Source organism: Bipolaris oryzae (genome assembly GCF_000523455.1).
Source record: "Bipolaris oryzae ATCC 44560 unplaced genomic scaffold scaffold_0, whole genome shotgun sequence".
Lineage (NCBI taxonomy): Eukaryota > Fungi > Ascomycota > Dothideomycetes > Pleosporales > Pleosporaceae > Bipolaris > Bipolaris oryzae.
Genome location: NW_006911276.1, coordinates 398089 through 419073, shown reverse-complemented (window position 1 = coordinate 419073; position 20985 = coordinate 398089). Strand labels below are relative to the sequence as shown.

Below are 20985 nucleotides of genomic sequence, written 5' to 3'. Positions count from 1 at the left end.
CGCAATGCGTGGCCTTGATAAGTGCATTCACACAATACTGCGCTTGCAAGAGATCGGCCACGCCCATGTGCTAGGGCTGTAGGCTGTGCCAATTGACAGCCGAGGTCAAAGTCCCATCGCCGGCCAGGTGGCGGGATCGGGAGGGGCTGATCGAAAAGTTGGGCCGCCAACATGGGAAAGTGGGCGAAATGCCATTTTACCCTTACAAATCCGATCGCAGCCCTCGCGTGCTAACCGCCTCCTCCTTGTCCACGTTGCATCACCGCGCATTGTACGCGGGAAAGAAAAACGGCATCCCCACTCACATCTAGGCATCCCACCGCTCCAACCTACTTGCTTGTCACAGGTAAATTGGACAAAGGGTAGCACAAGGTCACATCTGCCTACATGTAAGCCACGTTGCTGCCATGTACGCGACCTGCACGGCCTCTAATATAGGCGTCATATATCTACATACTTACATGCTTTGGGCCATTTCGATACTATCACAACCAAGGCCTGTGAAGCAGTTACGCCACGTTGTCTCTAGGCAGATTCTACTGTGAAGCTATGCTAGGAAAAGAAAGTCCCAGGCCGTTGCCCCTTCCACCGAACCAGCATCCTCGAAATACCCCCGAGGTAGCTCCGCCACTCATACTTGCTCACACACCTTCTGTCTCTCTCCACTGTACGCTTGTTGAATCGTCTGGGGTTCTCTTCACTAAACACACATAGTACCCGCAACTACGCCTGCCCATGTTCCCCAATGGCGCCGAAGCGTATAATTGGTGGCGGGAGCGGAACATTTTGATCGTGATAAACGAGCGTGGCCTTCTCTGAAGACTGATCGTCAAAACCAACCACTAACAACAAGTGGTCTCAACCATGATTGGATACTCGACGACGTTGATCGCTATCATTTGAAGTGACACGTGCGCGTTTAGGGTCGCTAGAAGACGGAGGCGAGATCATTTCGCATGGCGTTTTGCTTGGGCCCAGAACAGGTGATCTGATACCCACAGTGATACTACGGTGACATATATAAAAGTATATAGATACAACAGTGCCAAGAAACCAGCTATTCTTTAAGAGTGCAGAGGATTGCTGCTCTTGGCCCCTTCTAGCTTCTCACTAAACTTGCATATCAAGTTGATATCTGCCGTGTTGCTTGGTGTTTCGACTACTAGGCCGCGGCACGTAATCACCCCTTCATATACGACCCTGTATAAGGGTAAGTAGTCACTGAAAGCCATGAACTAGTTGGTCAAGTACTACAAACATAAAAAAACATAACTGCTGCTCGAACAGCCAGTACCTAGCCAATACTTAAATGCTACTAAATCACTAGTTACCGCACAAGCCTCAACACGCCCGGTTCAATCACCATCAACTTCATCGCTAATCGTACAAGACCCAGAGTTTTTTTTTTCGCTTCTCAGTCAAGACGACTTGAATCTTTCTAGAGAATGCGGAACCTGAAGCAAATGCATAGTTTGCAACAAAGGCCACTTCTTGTTGCCCTCGTCAACAACGTGTTGGAGCCCAAATCGCACTAGCGTAGGCGATCTTGTCTTGGCAAGAAAGCGCGACGCGCACCGCGTCGCCGGCGCAACATTGGTTAGACGGTTCCCCATTCACACTCACCACCACCACGGCCCCACTATGTGCTGAAGAGCACCAGCGCGATCGCACTTACGAATACACGCGACCGCCACTCACCCTCGCTCGCGCGCCGTAACCGCAACCAACCGCCGTCATGGGTTACATCAAACAAATCACCATCCAGGGCTTCAAGAGCTACAAGGAGCAGATGCAAATCGAGCCTTTCTCGCCCAACTGCAATGTCGTCGTCGGTCGCAATGGTTCCGGAAAGAGCAACTTCTTCGCCGCCGTCCGATTCGTTCTGGGCGATGACTACCATAATCTCGGTCGTGAAGAGCGCCAGGCATTGCTGCACGAGGGTTCTGGTTCGGCCGTCATGTCTGCGTACGTCGAGGTCTGCTTCGACAACACAGAAGATCGCTTCCAGACCGGTAAACCCGAATTCTACCTACGTCGGACAATTGGCGCCAAAAAAGACGAATACTCGGTCAACCGCAAGAACGCCACCAAATCAGAGGTCATGCAGATTCTCGAATCTGCCGGGTTTTCGCGATCCAACCCTTACTACATCGTCCCCCAAGGTCGTGTAACAGCACTCACCAACATGAAGGATTCTGAGCGTCTCAAACTGCTCAAGGAAATCTCCGGGTCCAACGTATACGAAGAGCGCCGTGCAAACAGTTTGAAGCTGCTCGCCGATACCGACAGCAAATGCGCCAACATTGACGGAGTTGTAGCAACCATCAATGAGCGTTTGGATGAACTAGAGGGTGAAAAAGAAGAGCTTGAGGCTTGGAGCCGAAATGACAAGGAACGTCGCTCTTTGATGTACACACTCAAGTCGCGCGAAGAAGCCGATCTCGAGGCCTTGATTGAGAACATTGACCATCTCGAAAACCAGGGCCGCGAGATGAAAGAGACCAACGAAGCAGCCTTTGTGCAGACCGAAGCCGAAATCGCACAGATCGACATGGATATCAACAAGCGGAGAGGCGATCTAGACGTCTTGAGAGAAGACCGCGTGCAGTCTGAACAGGAGCGCAAATCAGCTACACTGGAAAAGGCCAAGATTGAGCTCGAACTCAAAGCATTGCAGGACAATCAGTCGGCAGCTCAGCGAACAAAGAGGTCACGCGACACGCAAGTCAAATCACTCCAGCAGCAGATTCGAGCACGCGAGGCTGAGCTCAAGCAGCTTTTGCCTGAATACAACGCTAAGAAGGAAGAGGAGGAAGCTGTCAGGGCACAGTTGTTGGAAGCTGAAGGTCAGCAGAAGCGACTAGAGGAGAAGCAGGGCCGCACGGCTTTCTACACTACCAAAAAACAGCGAGACGAAGCCCTGCGTGCTCAAATAGAGCAGTCCAATGGCGACCTCAGTCGTCGCAAGGCTGTTCTTATGCAGACAAACGAAGAGATTGCTCAGCTTCAAAGCGACATTCAGCGCATCGAAAGTGAGATTGCCACTCTCAGGTCCACCATTGAAAGCGAGGGAGACGCCAGTGTTGATCTTGCGGCCAAGGTCGAGCAGGCTAAGGACGCCTACAAGGCCATCCACGATGAACAGACAAATCTCTACAGAGAGGAGAACAGAGTCAATACCCAACTCACAAATGCCCTGGGGGAGCTTAGGAAAGCGGAGAGCACATTCTCCCGACTGCTTGATCATGGTACAAGTCGCGGTCTTGAGTCGCTCCGTCGCTACCAAAAAGAAGGAGAGCTTGAAGGTGTGCATGGAACTATCGCTGACCTGCTCGATGTCAGCAATGACTACAGGGCCGTCACAGAAGCTGCAGCAGAGGGCGCTCTCTTCAACGTTGTCGTAGACAATGACGAAGTGTCTAGTAAACTCATCGACAGACTCATCAAAGACAAGGGCGGACGTATCACCTTCATCCCTCTCAACCGGATCAGGGCTCATGATATGAACCTTCCGGCAACTGGAGATATGCAACCGCTGTTGCCAAAGCTGAAATATGACCAGAGATTTGACGAGGCATTCAAGCATGTCTTTGGCAAGATCGTCGTCTGTCCCGACCTGACTGCCTGCAAGAAGAACGCAAAGCAGTACAATGTTCGTGCATACACCCTCGACGGAGACAATGCTTCGCGCAAGGGCCAGTACCGTGGAGGTTACCATGATCCCACAAAATCCAAGATCCGTGCCTATCAAATGCTCGCCGAGATGCGCACGCAATATGATGAACTGCAGCAACGCAAACGTGACATTGCGGCCGAGTTCGAGCAGAAGCGCCAACAACTTACTGCAGCTTTGAGCGAGGTTCGCCGTCGCGAACATGAGAAAGACAAGGGCGAGAACAGCTATGCGCCCATGAGGGAAGAACTGCGGACTAAGCAAAGGTCTCTGAGAGATATCCAGGATACCTTGGCTAGGAAGCAAATGACTGCCTCGACACTTCAATCTGCCATCAATCAACTGGGCGCCCAACAGAGCGACTGGGAGGCTGAAATCGCTTCCAAGTTTGAGAAAGCGTTGTCGAATGACGAGGAACAGATGCTAGCAACATTGCGAAGTACAGTGCAAGATTTGAAGCGGCAATTTGCTCGGGTCAAGCAAGAGCGCACTACCCTAGAGACCCGCAAGGTTGAGGCTGAGCTAGATCTGAACGAAAACTTGCAGCCAGAGCTCGACAATATTCAGGCACAACAAGGCGGTGCCGGCGGATCGACCAGCCAGTCTACACGGTTACGGGAATGTGAACGTGCGTTGGACGATATCAATCGCACTATTGCCAATCTCGATCAGCAGATACAAGAGACTGATGCTCAAATCGAAGATATCCGGGCGCAGCTGAGCGAGCTAGAGAATGCAAGAAACGAAAAGGAGGCCAACAACCGCCAGCTTGCAAAGATGATGGCCAAGCAAGAGCATGCAATGTCTAAGAAGGATTCAGATCGCAGCCGTCTTACTGATCGACTGGCTGAAGTGAAGCGGGATATCAGAGATTTGGGTACTCTGCCAGAAGACGTCAATCGGAAATACACAAAGTGGGACACCATGAAGGCAAGTTGGCGTGCATCCATGATACGAGTATCGCTTCATTTACTGACATATCCAAGGTCACCAAGGAGCTTACCAAAGTCAACCAAGCCCTCAAGAGCTTCGCCCACGTCAACAAGAAAGCATTCGAACAGTACGAAAACTTCACCCGACAACGTCGCACCCTGACCGAACGCCGCGCCGAACTCGACACATCGCGCAAGTCGATCGAGAACCTCATCGACGTACTCGACCAGCGCAAAGACGAAGCCATTGCGCGTACCTTCAAGCAAGTCGCTGCCGCTTTCGGAGAAGTCTTCCAGCAACTCGTCCCCATCGGCCGCGGCCGCCTAATCATCAACCGCAAATCCGACCGCGACGCCCGAGGTAACGTATCGGACGACGATGAAGACGACGAAGACGACAATGCCGCCGCCGCACAGGCACGCAGCAAGAAGAGCAAAGTCGAAGAATATACAGGCGTCAGCATCGCCGTATCCTTCAACAGCAAGCACGACGAACAACAAAAAATCGGCCAGTTATCCGGCGGCCAAAAGTCGCTCTGCGCCCTCGCTCTCATCTTCGCAATCCAAAAATGCGATCCCGCGCCCTTTTACCTCTTTGATGAAATTGACGCCAATCTCGACGCTCAGTATCGTACTGCGGTGGCGCAGATGCTGCAAAGACTCAGTGGGCATGGCGGCAAGAAGGGCGATGGAGGCGGTCAGTTTATTTGTACCACGTTTAGGCCGGAGATGGTGCATGTGGCGGATCGATGCTATGGCGTTAGTTATTCGAATAAGACGAGTAGTATTGACGTTGTGGAGCGGGAGGCGGCGCTGGAGTTTGTCGAGGGCATGCAAAAGACGTAGTTGAGAGGTGGTGACGGTTTGTGATTCGGGGGGGAGCTGGGAAATTAGGAATGGGGAAGCGGGAAAGCGGGAGTATGCTCATTGTGTAAGGGTTATTCAAGGCCTCAATGAAAGAGGGGGGGGTTTATTGGGGTTGTGGAATGATGGTTCTGGCGTATTGTTCGTGTTTGCTTGCTTTGAGTAGCTTTGAGTAGCTTATCACGACGCATCTCAACTTTTTTTTTAAATTACTCTCCAACCAAATGGTCCACGGGAATTAAAGTTGGTTAATTTTTTTTATTTTTATTTTTTACATCTTTCCATCAATCATTTCACCTCTTGGCCCTTTCCAGATCTGTGGGGATACTACTCTTGTTGCAGCATTCGTCTTTCTCATTTCAGACATTTGCAAATCCACGGTCGTGAGTTCTTGCAACGATAGAAGCGAAGTAGTCGCAGCCTCGTTCTTGGCTTCCACATCCCAGAGAAGAGAGAGAGAGAGTGTGTGTGTGTGCTGATGGAAACAAACCTTTTTTTTTTGCTGGAACAAGATCTCGATCACTCAACTCTTTTTTTTCTCTTCCCTTTACTTCCGTTGGTCCGCTTCTAGGCCCATGGTGCTAGATGTAATCGTACGACGAGCAGGGCCTCGGCTTCCTCTGCTAATTTTTTTCTTCTTTCTTTTCACTTTGACTTTCGCATCTTCATCAGGTGCCGTGTCGTGGGCTATCTTTACGAGCAAAGAGTGGGTAGTTTTGCTTTGCGACAAGTGGATCCCGTGAGATTACACGATGAGTGGAGATCGGGTTTGTCGCTGTGCATCGTTCGGTGAGACCGTCTCCGCAATATGGGTGGCAGTGTGGCTATTGGGGCCAGCAGAGGAGAAAGACGACTTGAGGATCGGTGGTTAATAGGGTGCATCGCGCAGAGCTTGGGTAACTAAGCTGCGTCGGGCTTGGTAGCGTGTGTCATGGAGGAGGCTAATTGGGTACCCGGATCCCTTGGCCCATCCGGCGGCGGTACTTGGCTTGACTGCCATCAGCCCCGTGGCTACCATTGCGATGTTATGATACTAAACGTACGGGCTTGAGGGATTTTGTTTACCAGTGTTGTGCTAGATGCGTTGTCTGCTTTTCCGATGCTCGATTGTTCATGTAGTGTTGTCTGCTCATGCAGGTGCGCTGATAACAGGCATGGACCAGGTGTTCCGATGGTCAAAGGGCACAGTGGCTAGGTTGTCGTTAGTGCAGTGCTATAAGAAACAGAGACATTGCTATGCGCATACGTGGAAACCCAAATTTGATCCATATACGGGTGTTTCAAGCCTTCTAGAATAGTTACAAACCAGTCCGTCAAGTGCAAAACATATGTTTTTGGATCGGAATGCTACGATATTGTGTAGGATACAAGACCGAAGTATGCTACTGCGAGAGCAGTGGGAATGTCACTGACATGCATGTTGCTATAGAATACAGTTTTGTTTGGGGGGATTGGTGGATTCATGTCGGTTGCCTCGTCGTTGTACTCGTGCCACTGTGATTCAATCCTGGTCTTGATTATGATGCAGTCCGCCAGATGACAAGGTTGATATTTTCATAATCTCTCCTCCAGAGCCAATGAATGGTTCAGCTTTCTTTGGAAGATTATAAGTTGGTCCTACTCTAGCACTTCTGCTACAATGCCTCTATACCCGAACCTATACTGCAGTCAAGTAAATGTATGCCAGTTAAATTTGCCTGCAGTAGGATCTGTAGAATAGCATACCATACAAATATCACCTTGATCTGGTTACTGAGTTATTCCCGTATCGCCTTAGCTTGGTCAGTTCTGTATGCCTCTACTCTTGCCCTCTGATGTGAGATACACTGATAACCCCCCCACGGAGCAAGGTACCTCGATCAGGACGGACCACCGGGAGAGGCGCGGCGGCGAAACCAGGTCAACAGAATACATCCAGGACTAGGCAGGCTATGAGATGATCTTGGTTAATCTGATTTGCTAGCGCTTCTGCTCGCCATGTTTTGCGATGCCCTTGATACCCACTGTCAATGGGCCCTGTGGCAGTCCGGAACATTTCCGAGTGGTCCAAATGTATACACATGTATACATACAAGGCATTATGATAGCGTCGCGTCGGATGTAACATGTTTCACTCAGTAAATTATGCACTCCATCATTCTCGCGAACACATGTCGAGTGTGTGCGAGGTGACCTTAGTAAATGCGCTGCATGGGGAGAAGAACGGCAGGATTTGGTGGTGCGAAGATGGTATATCCAGCCCTGTGCATACACGCTAGCTTCTTAGAGCGAGCTAGTAAATGTTTCCTCCCTGGGCAGACTGCATACTCGGGGGGCCAGACCACCTGGTCGGTGGGAAAAGCTTCCATAGACGTCGAGGCAACGAAAAATACAGTTCGACTATGGAGTCTAAACCTAACCTGCAGGTACCTTGTGTTCACACGACAGAAGAAGCCGTACCATGGCAGGTACACCAAATATGACGTATATACATGCGCATAGCAAAGTCACCATTATGCTATGTCTTCTAGCAACTTACAAATAATTCGAAATGTCCTCAAATGCTCCAGCATAACGCAATACTGTGTGCAATTTTATTTCTTTCCCGTGAAGTAACAGGCCTGTGTGGGGGATGAGGCGTGGCAACTGCCTTCTGCTGGTGACGTTTGGTGGCCTCTGCGATCGCGATCCCAACGGAACAAAACCGGATCAAAGACTGCAGGCTGTGCGTGTGGGAAGCAGTTGCTGGTTTCAAGCTGAAGTAGGTCGGTATGGAATTCTCTATACATGTTAGTCATGTTTTTTCAGAAAAAACGAGCTCATAGTTCCTGCGCGTAAATGATTGGAAGATTCAGCACCGGGATTGGTTCCCGCGAATCATATTTCTCAAAAACAAGACACCCTCTTTACCTCCTCTTCAGCATTAACGAAGCGACTGCTATCGAACAACAGGCCTCTATAGGAAGCCCGTTATATATCTGAAGTGATATGCATACCTATCACAGATAAAATTGCGCAGTCTGCCCTCCCCATCCTCGTCCGACCTTGGGCTGGTATACCTCGTATCCATCTTTGCACACCCATCCTCTCTCACGCATCCATCTTCTTCGACCATCCATCTCCTCTCGCGCATCACACGAAATCTGAAACAATATAGGCACACAGACGGCACTACGTGAGTTACATTGAGTTGGTAGTGTGCTCTTTAGCTTGCTTTCGCTGCCTGTCAGCTTCCGTGATGCAAGGAAACCCATATCAATCATCCAGTCCTGAACATGGCAGGAAGGTCGCAATACCAAAGCTACCACCGCGCCCTGGTAAGGAGAAACAGGAAAAAGTTGAGAAAGAAGATCGGGTGTCAGTAACAGCCACTCAAAGGCAATCGACAGGCTGACATATTTTCGTAGAGCGAGAGCATGCAAAGCCTGCCGCAAACGAAGCACGTTAACCTCTTCTTAAAATTGAGTCATCCGACTAATTATGAACACAGAAGTACGATGTTCAGGTGAGACACCGCGTTGCGCCACTTGCGAACGAGCCGATTCCGTTTGTGTCTATGACTCTGCACGGCGTGATCGACTGGGAGAGTGTGTTTCCAAGACACTATTGTCATGTAATTCCGCGCTGACTCCTCAGGGCAATGCGGTTAAATCAGGATCTTGTCAACCTCCTGAGGGCACTGGAGGGGCGTGTCGGCGATGCAGACAAGAAAACTATCAACCAAGTCTTACAGAATGTACGTTTGCCATGTGCATTTGCCATGCGGCACCATATATCTTGTTAATCATTAGTATTTTATAGGTAGAAGACGACCTGGTCTCCTTGGATTCCGTTCAGTTGAGCAAAACGTTGGGGAAAAGACCACGCGGACAGTCCTCAGTGGAAAAGGAACCAGAAGCTACTAACCACGGAGAGGCTTTCGTTACCGCGTCAGTTGGTTCGAATGAAGATCTCGATTTTCTGGACGAAGATTTGATGCGTAACCGCGAAGCGAGAGAGACTGGCTATATAGGCCAAAACTCTGAGGTACAATGGCTGCGAAGCATTCAACGCCAAGCTGAACGTGGAAGTGCAAATCCCGAAGGCCAAAAACACGGCCCTCCCGGCTCAAGCTCGAAAGCTATCAACGAACGAGTCGAGGCTTTGCATGAACGAAGACAGAATACCAAGCAAGGTTCTATGCAACACACAACCGACGCAACCTTCTATTTGGATAGCGACGACATCGAGATCGACATAGCGGTCGATCCTTACGAAATGCCGGAACCAGGAGTTGCTGAGAATTTATTCAACTGCTATCTGGAAACCGTGCACAGTACTTTTCCCCTCATGCCGGTCAATTTCGAGGGTCAGTTTCGCCGCTACATACAATCTGCAAAACAAAAACGCCAATACGAGATCCCTCCAAAATGGCGTATCACCATGAATCTCCTCTTTGCAATCGGAGGGAAATACTCTCAACTCATCGGAGCTCCATGGAGAGGAGACGAACGAGATCACTTGATTTACATGACTCGTGCAGTGCATCTTCTACGTCTAGGTGATCCCCTCGTGTTTATTGCAGCACCTACCATGGATAGGGTTCAGGCTGTAAGCGACCTATATTGTATTCTCCATAATGCCAGCTGACAATTCAAAATACAGACCGGTGCCCTCGCATTTTACTTCCTTGCAATCGGCCATGTTAGTAGAGCTTGGATCATGATCGGGGTTTCTATCAGACTGGCCTTGGCTCTCGGCCTTCATCTACGCAATGAGAATACAGCACTAGACGACTCTAAGAAAGAGCCACTGGTGAGGACATGGTGGTGTCTGCACGCTATCGAATGTCTTGTGTCATCCATCACGGGCCGTCCCCCAGTTATTGGACATGAGGACTGTACCGTCTCTTTACCAAAATCCAATCTCGGGCCGTCAAATCCAGATAACAGTTCATCTAGACAATCTTCCCGCGTCCGTACAAGCTATGAATCGCCACAATCAAGCGCGAGGAGCAGCGCCTCTCAGTCTGATAGAGCTGCTGATGATAGTAGTTATTTGATTGCATACATCAATTTGAATCTCATCTCGCAAAAGGTTCTTCTCAGCTTATATTCCCCGCGGACTGCAGCACGATCCTGGGAGGTACGTCCAGAACCATACTGCCTGACTGCTCTTCTTCACATGTAGCTATCTCTTGGCTTTGCTAACGAACATTATTCACAGCACATTCAGACTAGGATCACGGAGCTTCTCAATGAATTGGATGATTGGGCCAAGATGGCTCTATCATCTGAAGACATTCATGCAGGTAGCTGGGCCCAGCAACCCGACGTCGATCGCGAACACTATCTGTTCAGGATTTACTATTGGAGCACGAGGATCCTCATTACGAGACCTTGTCTCTGTAGAATGGAGCGACGAATAGAATCCGAAAGCAGTTGGTCAGCCACTTTCAACGCAAAAACGGCCGATTTATGTGTTCAAGCGGCAGAACAAATAACATCATTGTTTCCTGACCAACCAGACACAACCTTTATTTACTCCCGGGGTCCGTGGTGGGATATAGTGCATATCAGTAAGTCTTGTAGACCCGCCCAATGACGAAACTTACTGATGGCTATTGCAAAAGTCATGCAAAGCATGGCCGTGCTTTTACTAGAGATGTCTTACGAGGGTCAGAATCTGAAGGACGACAAAGAAAACATCATGAAGTGTATCAAGAAATTGATGAGTTGGCTCCGTGCTTTGCGAGTCAACGACCCCGTCGCCTCTCGGGCCCATGGCGTGATTTACAAAATCCTAAACACATGTGCTCCTACCTTAAGAGAACAAGTTAAAGAGCTTACGGATGATGATGACGGCCAGCCTTTGCAATACAGGACATGGGAGCGCTCCCAAGATTTCATCATTCCACCTCAACAAGAGCCCTGGAATACATCAAGCGAACCTATCTATCCAGCAGTGTCTTCACAGACTTTCCCGCCATTCCTCCCGGAGCAGTTCCCGGACCCAATCTATCCTTACCCTATCGAGTATGACCAGTCCATGGCCTTTTCGTTCGGAAACCCTTTCACGACGACATTCGATCAGGGCCCTCCTATCCTCGACATGCAGAATCTTTGGTGGCAATCAGCATCGTCTGCCAATATGAGTCTAGACCCTTCGGAATTGGTCATGCCTTATCACCAGCAGCCGCAGCCACCGCAACCGCCACAGCAGATGCACGGCCAGATTCATCAAGGTATGCAGCAGGGCGACTGGATGCAGCAGCCAGATAGAGATGATGACCTCAATCATGCGCCACAACAGTAATGGAAAAAGGGCTGCTGGCCAGGTTATCCATAGATTTTAGTTGCCATGTCAACGTCTCGAATTTCACTAGTTTGCACCCCTAGTCCTATTTATTCTTTTGTATTACTCTTCGCTGATACCTCTGTTTTCTGGGTCGAGAGCGGCCCAGTAAAAAATAAGGAAGGGATCATTTCAATTCGAGGCTGGGTCATTGCAAGAGGTATTCTCGATGATTAAACTTGCACTTTTAATATACACAAAAGTCTTGTTACCACAAATCTGTATTTTTGCGCTGAGATCGAATACTTCATTTACACCAAGATTTGGGATCTTCATTATTCATTTGGGTCAAGTTTACAATATTAATCTTATAGATTGGCAAATATCCTAACTTGTTTTCTTCATACTTGTTTGCCATGGACTCAATCCAGAAGAACTACAGTGAATGCGTAAGTGACTTAATTCGCCAGTTTTCGCTCTAGATGATGAGAGATGTTGCGTTGGTGTTCTAACATGGCGTCTGGTCAGGGCGTATCCCCACGCACATCCAACTAATCATCTCCATCAGGAGGCAGTCTGCCGAAAAAAACAAAGACGCTCGAAAACTCTGTGCACAAAGCGCTTCTAGCATTTCAACAAATCCAGAAACAATCAAGAACATATGCGCTAAATTTGTTAGCAATGGGCGAGATCCAAAGCGCCTGGTTTGAGTGTTGAAAACTACAAGCAAGACTTTGGCTTCGAGTGAGAAGTGTGTTGTCGCTACAATAGCGCTTGATCTCAACCAATGCGCACAACCAATCGCCGAGCCAATTTACTTCTTCGTAGCAAGCCCCCCAATATACCTTCCCATCGCATACTCACCAGGATCTCTCTCTCTTTCTTTCTATAACTTGAATCTGCCCAGCTCCAAACAACCGAGCCGCAAAATCCCACAACCAAACCGAATTTCCCCCCACTATCCAACGCTAGTATTACCGCAAACAAAGTTTTGCACCCAACGGGTCCAGAACGCAACCGACCCACACATCTAATTCTGTGTTGGCCTACCTACGATTGTAACTCATTTCCACAAAATTTTGCATTGAAGATTATAAAGAGACAAACCGTTCGAACTTCCATCGAATCAGCTTCAACAGAAGCAACAGATCGGGCTTGTGGTTTAGTGGTATAATACTCCCTTAGCATGGGAGTGGTCCGGGGTTCGATTCCCCGCGAGTCCATCGCTTTTTTTCTTTTTTTTGCTGATATTTTTGCTTGCCAATCTGTTATGAGATGGTGGGAGTAGGATGGAATGTCTTTTTGGCGCCCCTGGATAGGCGGTGTTGGCATGGGAATTGCTGATAACCCCACATTATATTTTTCTTTGGATGTGAGACGAGCATGTATTGTATTTTTCGAGGCAGCATTGCATTAATGCAGGGAGAAGGAAAAATGGCGAGATTGATAAAGAGCACAAAAAAAAACGGGCGTAGTCATTAATCACGCTCTACTCTCCATACCCAAATCTACGGATATGAAGAAGTCGACGACACACTACCGCCCCTATCCCGCCTCCTACATCCCTCACAGCGACATTCCATCTCACTCGCCGCCTGCGCTCTTCTCACCCTAAACCTCACCAAGCGCCTCGTAAATACGCCCGAAGCACCGAGTCCCAGCTCCACCGTCTTCCCCTCCGTGACCGGCTCGCCAGGATCCGAAGAAAAAGAAGAAGAAGGAGAAGAAGAGGAAGAGGAAGCATATTCCCCCTCGACAATCCCGACCATCGCATCCGTGCTATCCAGACGCCGCATATCAGATGCATACAGGGCGCCTAGTCCCGGCACGATACCGCGGTCGAGACTCGTTGTTATACGCGCGATGGACAGGGCGTCGAGATGCGGGGTCCATGTAGGGACTTTATAGATGTAGTGTGCGAGGTATGCGAGGCCGAGGAGTTGGAGGAGGAGTAGGAGGGAGACGAGAGTTATGCCAGTGAGCGAGATTCTCGGGGCTGGAATGAAAGTTCCGGGGGAGGAGTAGAGGGGGCGGCCGGTTGTGCCGGAGGTTTTGAGGGCGGTTTGGGTTAGGAGGGCGCGGTTGGCGTGGAAGCTTTGAGGGTGTTAGTTGGGGGTTGAGGGAGGGGGGGAAACAGTGAAAGGGAGGAACGCACATGCTTGCGGAGAGGTAGCGTTCTGTAGCTGTTGGGTCTGAGAAGAGGACTGTTGTGAAGTTTTGCATTATCTGCAGGAGGCGCACGGTGTCGTCTGCTTGGGAGGTGCATGCGGGGGTGTAGTCGCGGTAGCTGCGGAATGTGGAGAAGGGGAGGCGGTTGAGGCGACAGATTTGGTCGAGGAGGAGAGGCACGGTGGTGTTTGTGGATGTGTTGGCGGCTGCGAAGAGGGAGGTTTCGCCGAACAATGCGATGGCTGAGGTCATTAGTGGGCCAGACATTGTCGTGTTGGTGTCCTTGAAGGTAGGGCCAATGGGCCAGCTTGATGGCGTGGATTCGGGTGCTGGCCTTGAATAGAGTCAGTCAGCAGATATCCATGCCATGTGTGTATGCTGGATCTCTTACCAGCCCGGAATATCCGTCAGTCTATCCTCTTCTGACGGCCGGCGCCACCGTCCCTCGAAACTACTCAGTACATTCCCATTTTTATTAACTTCCACCCTGTTGCCGTCTCTCCAGAGATCAGAAAGGTAATCGTTGTACTGTGCCCTATCTGCAAACGGGTCTGGCTCAACCCAACGCTCCAACAGTGGACCGTATACATAGTTATTTCGGTAATTGCCGAGCTCGAAATAGCCTCGTGTGGTCTTGACAGTGCATTGTTGCGTGTATCTCACTGGTGCGTCATTCTTATCAGTTGTATTGACGTCCACAAAAATTTCTTCAACAGCGTCCTGCCTGTTTCGAGAAAGCTGCCATGGAAACTTTCCGCGTTGACCTGGGACGCAGATATTCGCTCCGAACTGACCGGAAGAGGTGAAACCAGAAGTGAATGGATTTACACCGGTGCAAGTCGCGGGAAACGAAGATTGTTCAATCTCAGTACACCGGACCGTCGAGTTGAATCGCATTGCACGGTGTCGAAGAATACCGGTCGTTGTGCCGTTAGGAAAAGCAGCGACGAAGAAACCAAGGCCTGGCTGTGCCCAAGGGCCTAATTGCTTCAACTGAGGTATGTCCTGCAGTTGAAAAGGAGCTGCATCCCGTAGATCCGGCCAGAGATTTGTAGGAACCTCACTGGAGGAGAGAGAAGCCAATGAAGTCTCGAGTTGTTGCACAACTACACCTTCAGGTATGGTAGACATGTCGTCTGGCTCTGGGTCCATCCCCAAGAGTGTATATCTTCCTCCGTGAAAAGGCCCGTTCTGTGCACCCACAGGGTTGTCTTCTGTAGTCATGACCAAGATTTGCCCTGTAGATACGAAACCCTCTCGGATAGGCTGCTGGATACCACAGAGTAAAAGGAACAACGCAGCGAGCCAAAGGAACCCACTACCGGGCCCGGTCCGTAGGGATTCATCTCCATTTGCCGTCCTGTTACTCCTCCATGGTGGCCAGGCTTCGCAGAGGATGTTGATATTCGACCATCCACGGTCTGCTAGCGCAAAAACCTGGGATACACTGACCATTTGGTTCTTCCGCCGCCTTTGCGTGTAGACAACTGCGGCTTGGGCGATTAGTGCCGAGATGAGGGGGATAGTGACGATGCTGGCGAAAGAGTTGAGTACTGCGAGGGCATTTACAATGCGTTGCTGTGTTGAGATGTTGCTCTCTGTGAATTCGGTTTGGATGTACGACGGCAGGCCCACCGGGTGGTAGGCGAGTACACATGTTAGTACCCATGGCACAACAAGTATGGGAATGTAGAATGCGATTATCCCAAGCGCACGGTGTCTGTAGCGTAGTGTTGGTCCATCTTGGATGCGCGTTTTAGGAGAGGCACGTGGTTTAGGAGGGCCGCCAATTCTTCTTGGTATTAATGTATGCTGTGATTCGGTTTGTTCGTCAACCACACGCGGTGTTTTTTCCTCTCCATTGTGGGAGTGTGACATGTCAAAAATCGATACCCCAACGAATCAAGGGAAATCTAGACATAATTAAAGCCACTTTTCTGATCGCCGACCAGAAATGCCAAGTTCATTCCAGAATGGCCTCGCCACTTTTCTGATCGCCGACCAGAAATGCCAAGTTCATTCCAGAATGGCCTCGCCTCCTTCCAAGAGGCCGGGGTTGTCGCTCTGGGGGCCTGAATAAGGCCATCTCTACACCATTAACATTCGAGTGTACCGCAAGCAAGCAAGCGATACATCTGGCACTTATCCGTAAGCACCTTTGTACTCTCTATCCTGGAGATATGATTGAAGATGTCAAGATACAGGCTTGGATTTGCTACAACACGCTTAACGTGCAAAGCAGCTCAATTCGCTTTCGGACCTTTTTGTCTCGACATAACGGCGGTGCAGATAACGGCTTTTTAGAGATCTGCATCTAAAAGAATTAGTGTTGTACACAGGGTCTGGTCACACCGATTTCGGCTGCGGCCGTTAGAGCTCGTGCGGTAGGCGGTACTTTTGTGTAGTTATCATTGTAGATGTCTTCCTTGGCAGACCGCCTTAGACCCTTTAATGTTCGTGGAGTACTAGGGTTACGGGACGACGTGTGCACGCCAAACGGGGAAATTTTGCGATCTAGAGAGAGTATGCTGGTCATTGCGCAAGGCAGACTGGTTCGAGTCAGTGTATCCTTTACATACATACGATTAAGCCACGCTTCTTGACTTCGCTATAATCACTCTTTCGTACCAACTTAAGACAGTGGGATGACTACAAAGTAAATCTATTTAGCCCAACCACCATAAAGGGGTAAAAGAAATTTGCGTGGCTAAACGTACACTATATTTTACCTCCCGCCAGGTCTTGAGTGATATACAAACCCTACTGGGTCGGGAAAGAAAAAGGAAAAGGAGAGTGAGAGAGGAAATTGATTGTTTTGACAGGAATGAAAAGACGCTAGACAAAAACGTTGAGATAAGTATACATCCCTACTCCACAAAACAAAACAAAAACTGCCCATATTTAATCTTCAATGATACTGAGCAAAGAGTCGAATACATCGTCTTCGTCCTCGTCTCCATCATCTTGCTGCCGATGTGCATGATCCTCGGCATCTTCTTCCGACTGTGCATCGCTGTCGTCGTCATTTTCGCTGCCAAAGCCACTGTCGTCCCCTGAGAAACTTGCGCCCTCCTGAGCACTAATGGCGGCACCGGCAACGGAGCTTGTAACACTCTCGCCATCAGTGACGCCGTGCCAGCTCTGCTCGCCGTCATCGTCATTGTATGCGTTGTCGTCATCATCTGGCTCAGTGTCACCACCGTTGTTGTAGGCACTGTAGCCCGGATCGCCCATAAAAGGCCCCGAGTGAGGAGTCGCATACGCAAATGGAGTTGATTTACCAGTCATAGCAACAGAGCGTTGACTTGGCCTACTTGCGATGTCGGAGTAGGATCGCGGCAATGGAGGTTGGGAAGAGTAAAACGGTGAAGGCGGTTCACGCGAACGCCGAGGGGTTGCAGTCCATATTGGAACTTGGGGCTCTTCCCGAGCATCCTCTTGTGGTCTTGGTGATGCGGACTCTGTTACGCGACGTCTCTTGAGCCTCGACATCAGACTGGGTGTGCGTGATATTGTTTGTGGAGCAGACGACTGCTTTATTGGAGACCCATTGTAGCGACGCTTGGCCGAGCTGGGGGGAAATGTATCCATGGCCGAGGCTGATACCGTGCGATTGCGATGGGATGATGGGCGTCGCGGATGATTCTCGCTCAATGGAGAGATTGGGTGCGTCTGCTTTTTCAAGATGGAGCTTGGTGTGATTGATCGTCGCCATTGTCGGCCTGCAGGTCGCATGGACAGTTGTACAGATTGGTTGCTACCGAATGAAGAATGCATACTAGCAGGCGGAGCATCGTACGCTTCGACAAATTGCCAGCATGCTTCCTTGGCATCTGCTTCAGGGACATGTGGTTGGCAATCTCCATCATTGCCGTCCGTTTGCGAATTCTTTTCGGGCTGATAGCGAGGCAATGTTCGGAGTTCTGGCCATGACTGTTCCATGACTACAAACTCGTTTCGATCAACCTGCTGGGTATAGGCTTCGCGATGAGTAACATACAACCTCTTCTTTCCTCCAGATACTCGCATCATGACACCAGATGCGAGGAACTGAGCTGTCCAAAACGCCGAGCTTGACATTTCGGCGGGTGTGAGGAAGCGAAGTCGCGATTCCCTAAGCACCTTTCGTAGTGGTATGTACGACGCTCGAAGACCCGGATAAGCAGTAATCATGGGATTCTCATCGCTGTCATCATACTGTAAATGATCAAACACGTCACTGAAAGCATTCGACAGCGTTTCCTGGACGTCTTTTGCACTGGCACCCCTCAGTGTAATGTCTCGCACGAAACCACGGCTCTGGAGTCGCTTGTAGACTAGGTTGTTGCTTCCACAGGCTTTGGGGAACAGCCACTCGCCGGTGGATCCCGAGGCCCAGTTAGTAATGTCTTGACTGCTCCATCCACTTTCGTGTTGGTTGAGCACAGGGTTACTGCCCATCATCGGAGCACCCGGATAAGGGCTTGAGTCTGTGTCTGGCCTACGCATTTCTAGCATCGGCGTGCCCGTGCCGGTTCTGGATGACCGGGCTTGAGTCCATTCTTCAGAGCTCTGAGTTGTGGTCCTGTCAACGTCGTGCATTGGGTCGTCCTGTGAGAACCAGATGCCTCGCAAATCAGGCCCCCATGGCAGCAGTACTACTTCAATCTCCCAAGGAGCCAGAGAGGTGGGAGGTGCCGCAGCTTCTAGCACATCAAGTCTTTGCTTGATGCAATCGAGTTCCATCTCAGTGTCTTTACGATCCATGGCTGTGAGTATTAGAGCCGATGAAGTTGTCGAGTCGGCAGAGTGATTTGATCCAAAAGACGTATTGGCGTCCTTGATGTGTCTTCGACTGAAAGAACTGATACTACCCTGATCATCTAAGGCTTGGTGCAATTTTTCATGCTCGTCCACGCGGTGCTCTACCTCAATAAGCCTGCCTTCGTACATTTCCAGGGTTTGGTTGAGGTCTTCTGGTTGCACATAATTGAAGGAGCCATTCTCTAGCATATCGAGACGGCTGCCCAGGTCTCGCATAGTGTTAGCCACGTTGGGTATCGAGTTTAGCAAGTTATGCAACGGAGCGAGATAGGACACGAGCTTTTGGAGCCCTTGTGGAGAAGCTGCTTGTAAGAGATTTTGTAGCTGTTCCTGGGGCACTGAAGGAGAGTTTTCCAGCAAAAGCTGTGTGGGCACTGTGGCATTGGCTGGTCGGTCTGGTGAACTGGCCGCCTGCGGTTGCATGTCTGAAGTCATTCTTGCCAAAGTGTCAATCAGATTCTTTCCTTCTTGTACCGCCCGATCAGCGGCACTCAGGTCTGGGGTAGCTCCTGCACTTGGAGTTGCGACTTCTGTAGTGCTTTGCACGTATTCTTCAGGGTTGTATGTGTTTGGGATGGTATCGCCAGGTATATCAAGCTGTATATTGCGGTTGAAGGGAAGGACATGTTCTAGGATAGCACGCGATGGGCTGTTCGTGTTCGCTCTGGTCAGAGAATGGTCACGCTCGTTGCGATTTGTTTGTGGGGTCCCAGCGATGTTGATGTCATCTGGTATAGTCGGTGTTGGCGACTGCTGACGGTTAACCTGACACATACTCTCCAAGCGCATTGTAGAGAGACCCAGGCCTGTCACTGAGTGATGCGACTGACTCACCCCATGCCTAGTTTCGTTGTTAGCGACTGGACGCTGTTCATGAGATAGCAAGCACACGGAAGGGATTCCGGGGAGACCGCTCGTGCTAGCTTGCGATGGGGTGTCTTGACTTTGTGCTATGCGACCCGATTCGTGGATCCGTGAAATGTGCAGGAGATGTCGCTGACTGTGAGTGGACTGCGAATTGAAGCGCTCAAGGCGCATGGTTTGGGGCCCGTCGGAGACAGCCTGGCGCAATCCAGCAGCGTGCGCATCGCATCGCGCCCTAGGCAGAGTCTGGCATTGACCTTCGTACAGCACGTGAGGCGACGGCAGCGGGGCAGAGATTGAAGGCGCACGCCGTTCAGACGCACGCGACGCCTTCAGATGGAAGCAGGCATGGTGGCCGCAGACACACCAGGTCGAGCGCTCACTCCCCGGACGATGCTCAGTGCTCTCATCGTGCAAGTCGGCGCTGAGCTTGTCCCAGAACTGGTCACATCCGCATGGTCCTAGACTGGCGTCGCGATAATTGCATGGTCCGTTGGGGAGCGGTCGTCTCGAGGGTGCTGGTGGTAGCGTACGTGGGTCTGCAAACCCGGCCATGGCTGCTGATGTCTACGCATCCCGCAGAGGACGCAATTAGTCTAGAATCGAGCCATACTCGCTGCGACTATGAGAGGCTGCTGTGCGGTTAGCAGCGACTCGGGAAACATTGGCATGGATGGGTGAGAAAGGCGCATACCGAGGGAGTTTGGACGACTTTCCAGAAAATAGGCGAATGAGGAGGGGGACGCGACGCGGGATATTTATATTAATGGCACGGGTGGAGCCGGCAGGGGAGGGTAACGCACCACAGGTGGTGGGAGCATGAGGAGGGGGACAGAGGCCGTCGATTACTTTTTGGGCCGTGACTCTTTGGCATGCACACATGGACGCACCTAGCAACGGGTAGGGTGGTGGACGGCGCCGCAAACGCTTCCCCGGAGTCTGGATACAGAGCGGGACGGCTCCTGGACACTGAGGCCATGCGTTGATAGGCCCGCCGACGTCTGGGCGACAACACCCTGGCCCTTGGACGTGCATCAAGCCCAATCTCCAGCACGGGTGACGCTGCGAAAAGCAAAAAGACGACTCTGGCCGCTGGCCCTGGAATCCAGGCAAAAAAGACCCTCTTCCGCCCACTCCTTCAGCTGCGCCCTCTACGCGTCCATTTGTCACGGTGGTGGAGAGGCAGCAGCAACAGCGGCGGCGGCGATATTCATTCCCACCTTCCCAGTACCACGCGCATATGTAAGTATGCGCCTCCAAGTGCGCGCCAGGCAGAAATCTCATCCACGCGACTGGTTGTCGTCAGCGATGCATCCTCACGGCACTGCTGCTGCACCTCCAGGGCCCGCATTCGGCAACCCGGACCTGGGCTGAGAAAACGATGCATCGTTTTGCCATGCACGCGTCTTGCGTATCTTGCATGGGGGA

At 50.6% G+C, this 20985-nt stretch overlaps 5 protein-coding genes across 5 annotated transcripts; 1 reads left to right on the top strand and 4 right to left on the bottom strand.

Moving 5' to 3' along the window:
* Window positions 1–5118: 5118 nt before the first annotated feature.
* COCMIDRAFT_79366 (uncharacterized protein) lies at window positions 5119–5277 on the bottom strand (the record flags this gene model as incomplete). The annotated part of the gene is made up of 1 exon (XM_007684045.1): window positions 5119–5277. One exon carries the CDS (start codon window positions 5275–5277, stop codon window positions 5119–5121), a length of 159 nt encoding a protein of 52 aa, XP_007682235.1.
* A 3811-nt stretch (window positions 5278–9088) lies between these two features.
* On the top strand, window positions 9089–11742 carry COCMIDRAFT_79477 (uncharacterized protein; the record flags this gene model as incomplete). The annotated part of the gene is made up of 5 exons (XM_007684044.1): window positions 9089–9184; window positions 9250–10038; window positions 10093–10572; window positions 10654–11005; window positions 11060–11742. 5 exons carry the CDS (start codon window positions 9089–9091, stop codon window positions 11740–11742), a joined length of 2400 nt encoding a protein of 799 aa, XP_007682234.1.
* Window positions 11743–13478: 1736 nt separating this feature from the next.
* COCMIDRAFT_54723 (uncharacterized protein) lies at window positions 13479–14157 on the bottom strand (the record flags this gene model as incomplete). The annotated part of the gene is made up of 2 exons (XM_007684043.1): window positions 13479–13710; window positions 13877–14157. Coding segments are annotated over 2 exons (513 nt in total), but the record flags the coding sequence as incomplete, so codon positions are not given.
* A 423-nt stretch (window positions 14158–14580) lies between these two features.
* COCMIDRAFT_50360 (uncharacterized protein) lies at window positions 14581–15621 on the bottom strand (the record flags this gene model as incomplete). The annotated part of the gene is made up of 1 exon (XM_007683975.1): window positions 14581–15621. A coding segment is annotated over one exon (1041 nt), but the record flags the coding sequence as incomplete, so codon positions are not given.
* Window positions 15622–16791: 1170 nt separating this feature from the next.
* Window positions 16792–20112, bottom strand: COCMIDRAFT_79360 (uncharacterized protein; the record flags this gene model as incomplete). The annotated part of the gene is made up of 1 exon (XM_007684042.1): window positions 16792–20112. The coding sequence occupies one exon, from the start codon at window positions 20110–20112 to the stop codon at window positions 16792–16794; it is 3321 nt and encodes a 1106-aa protein (XP_007682232.1).
* Window positions 20113–20985: the final 873 nt, after the last annotated feature.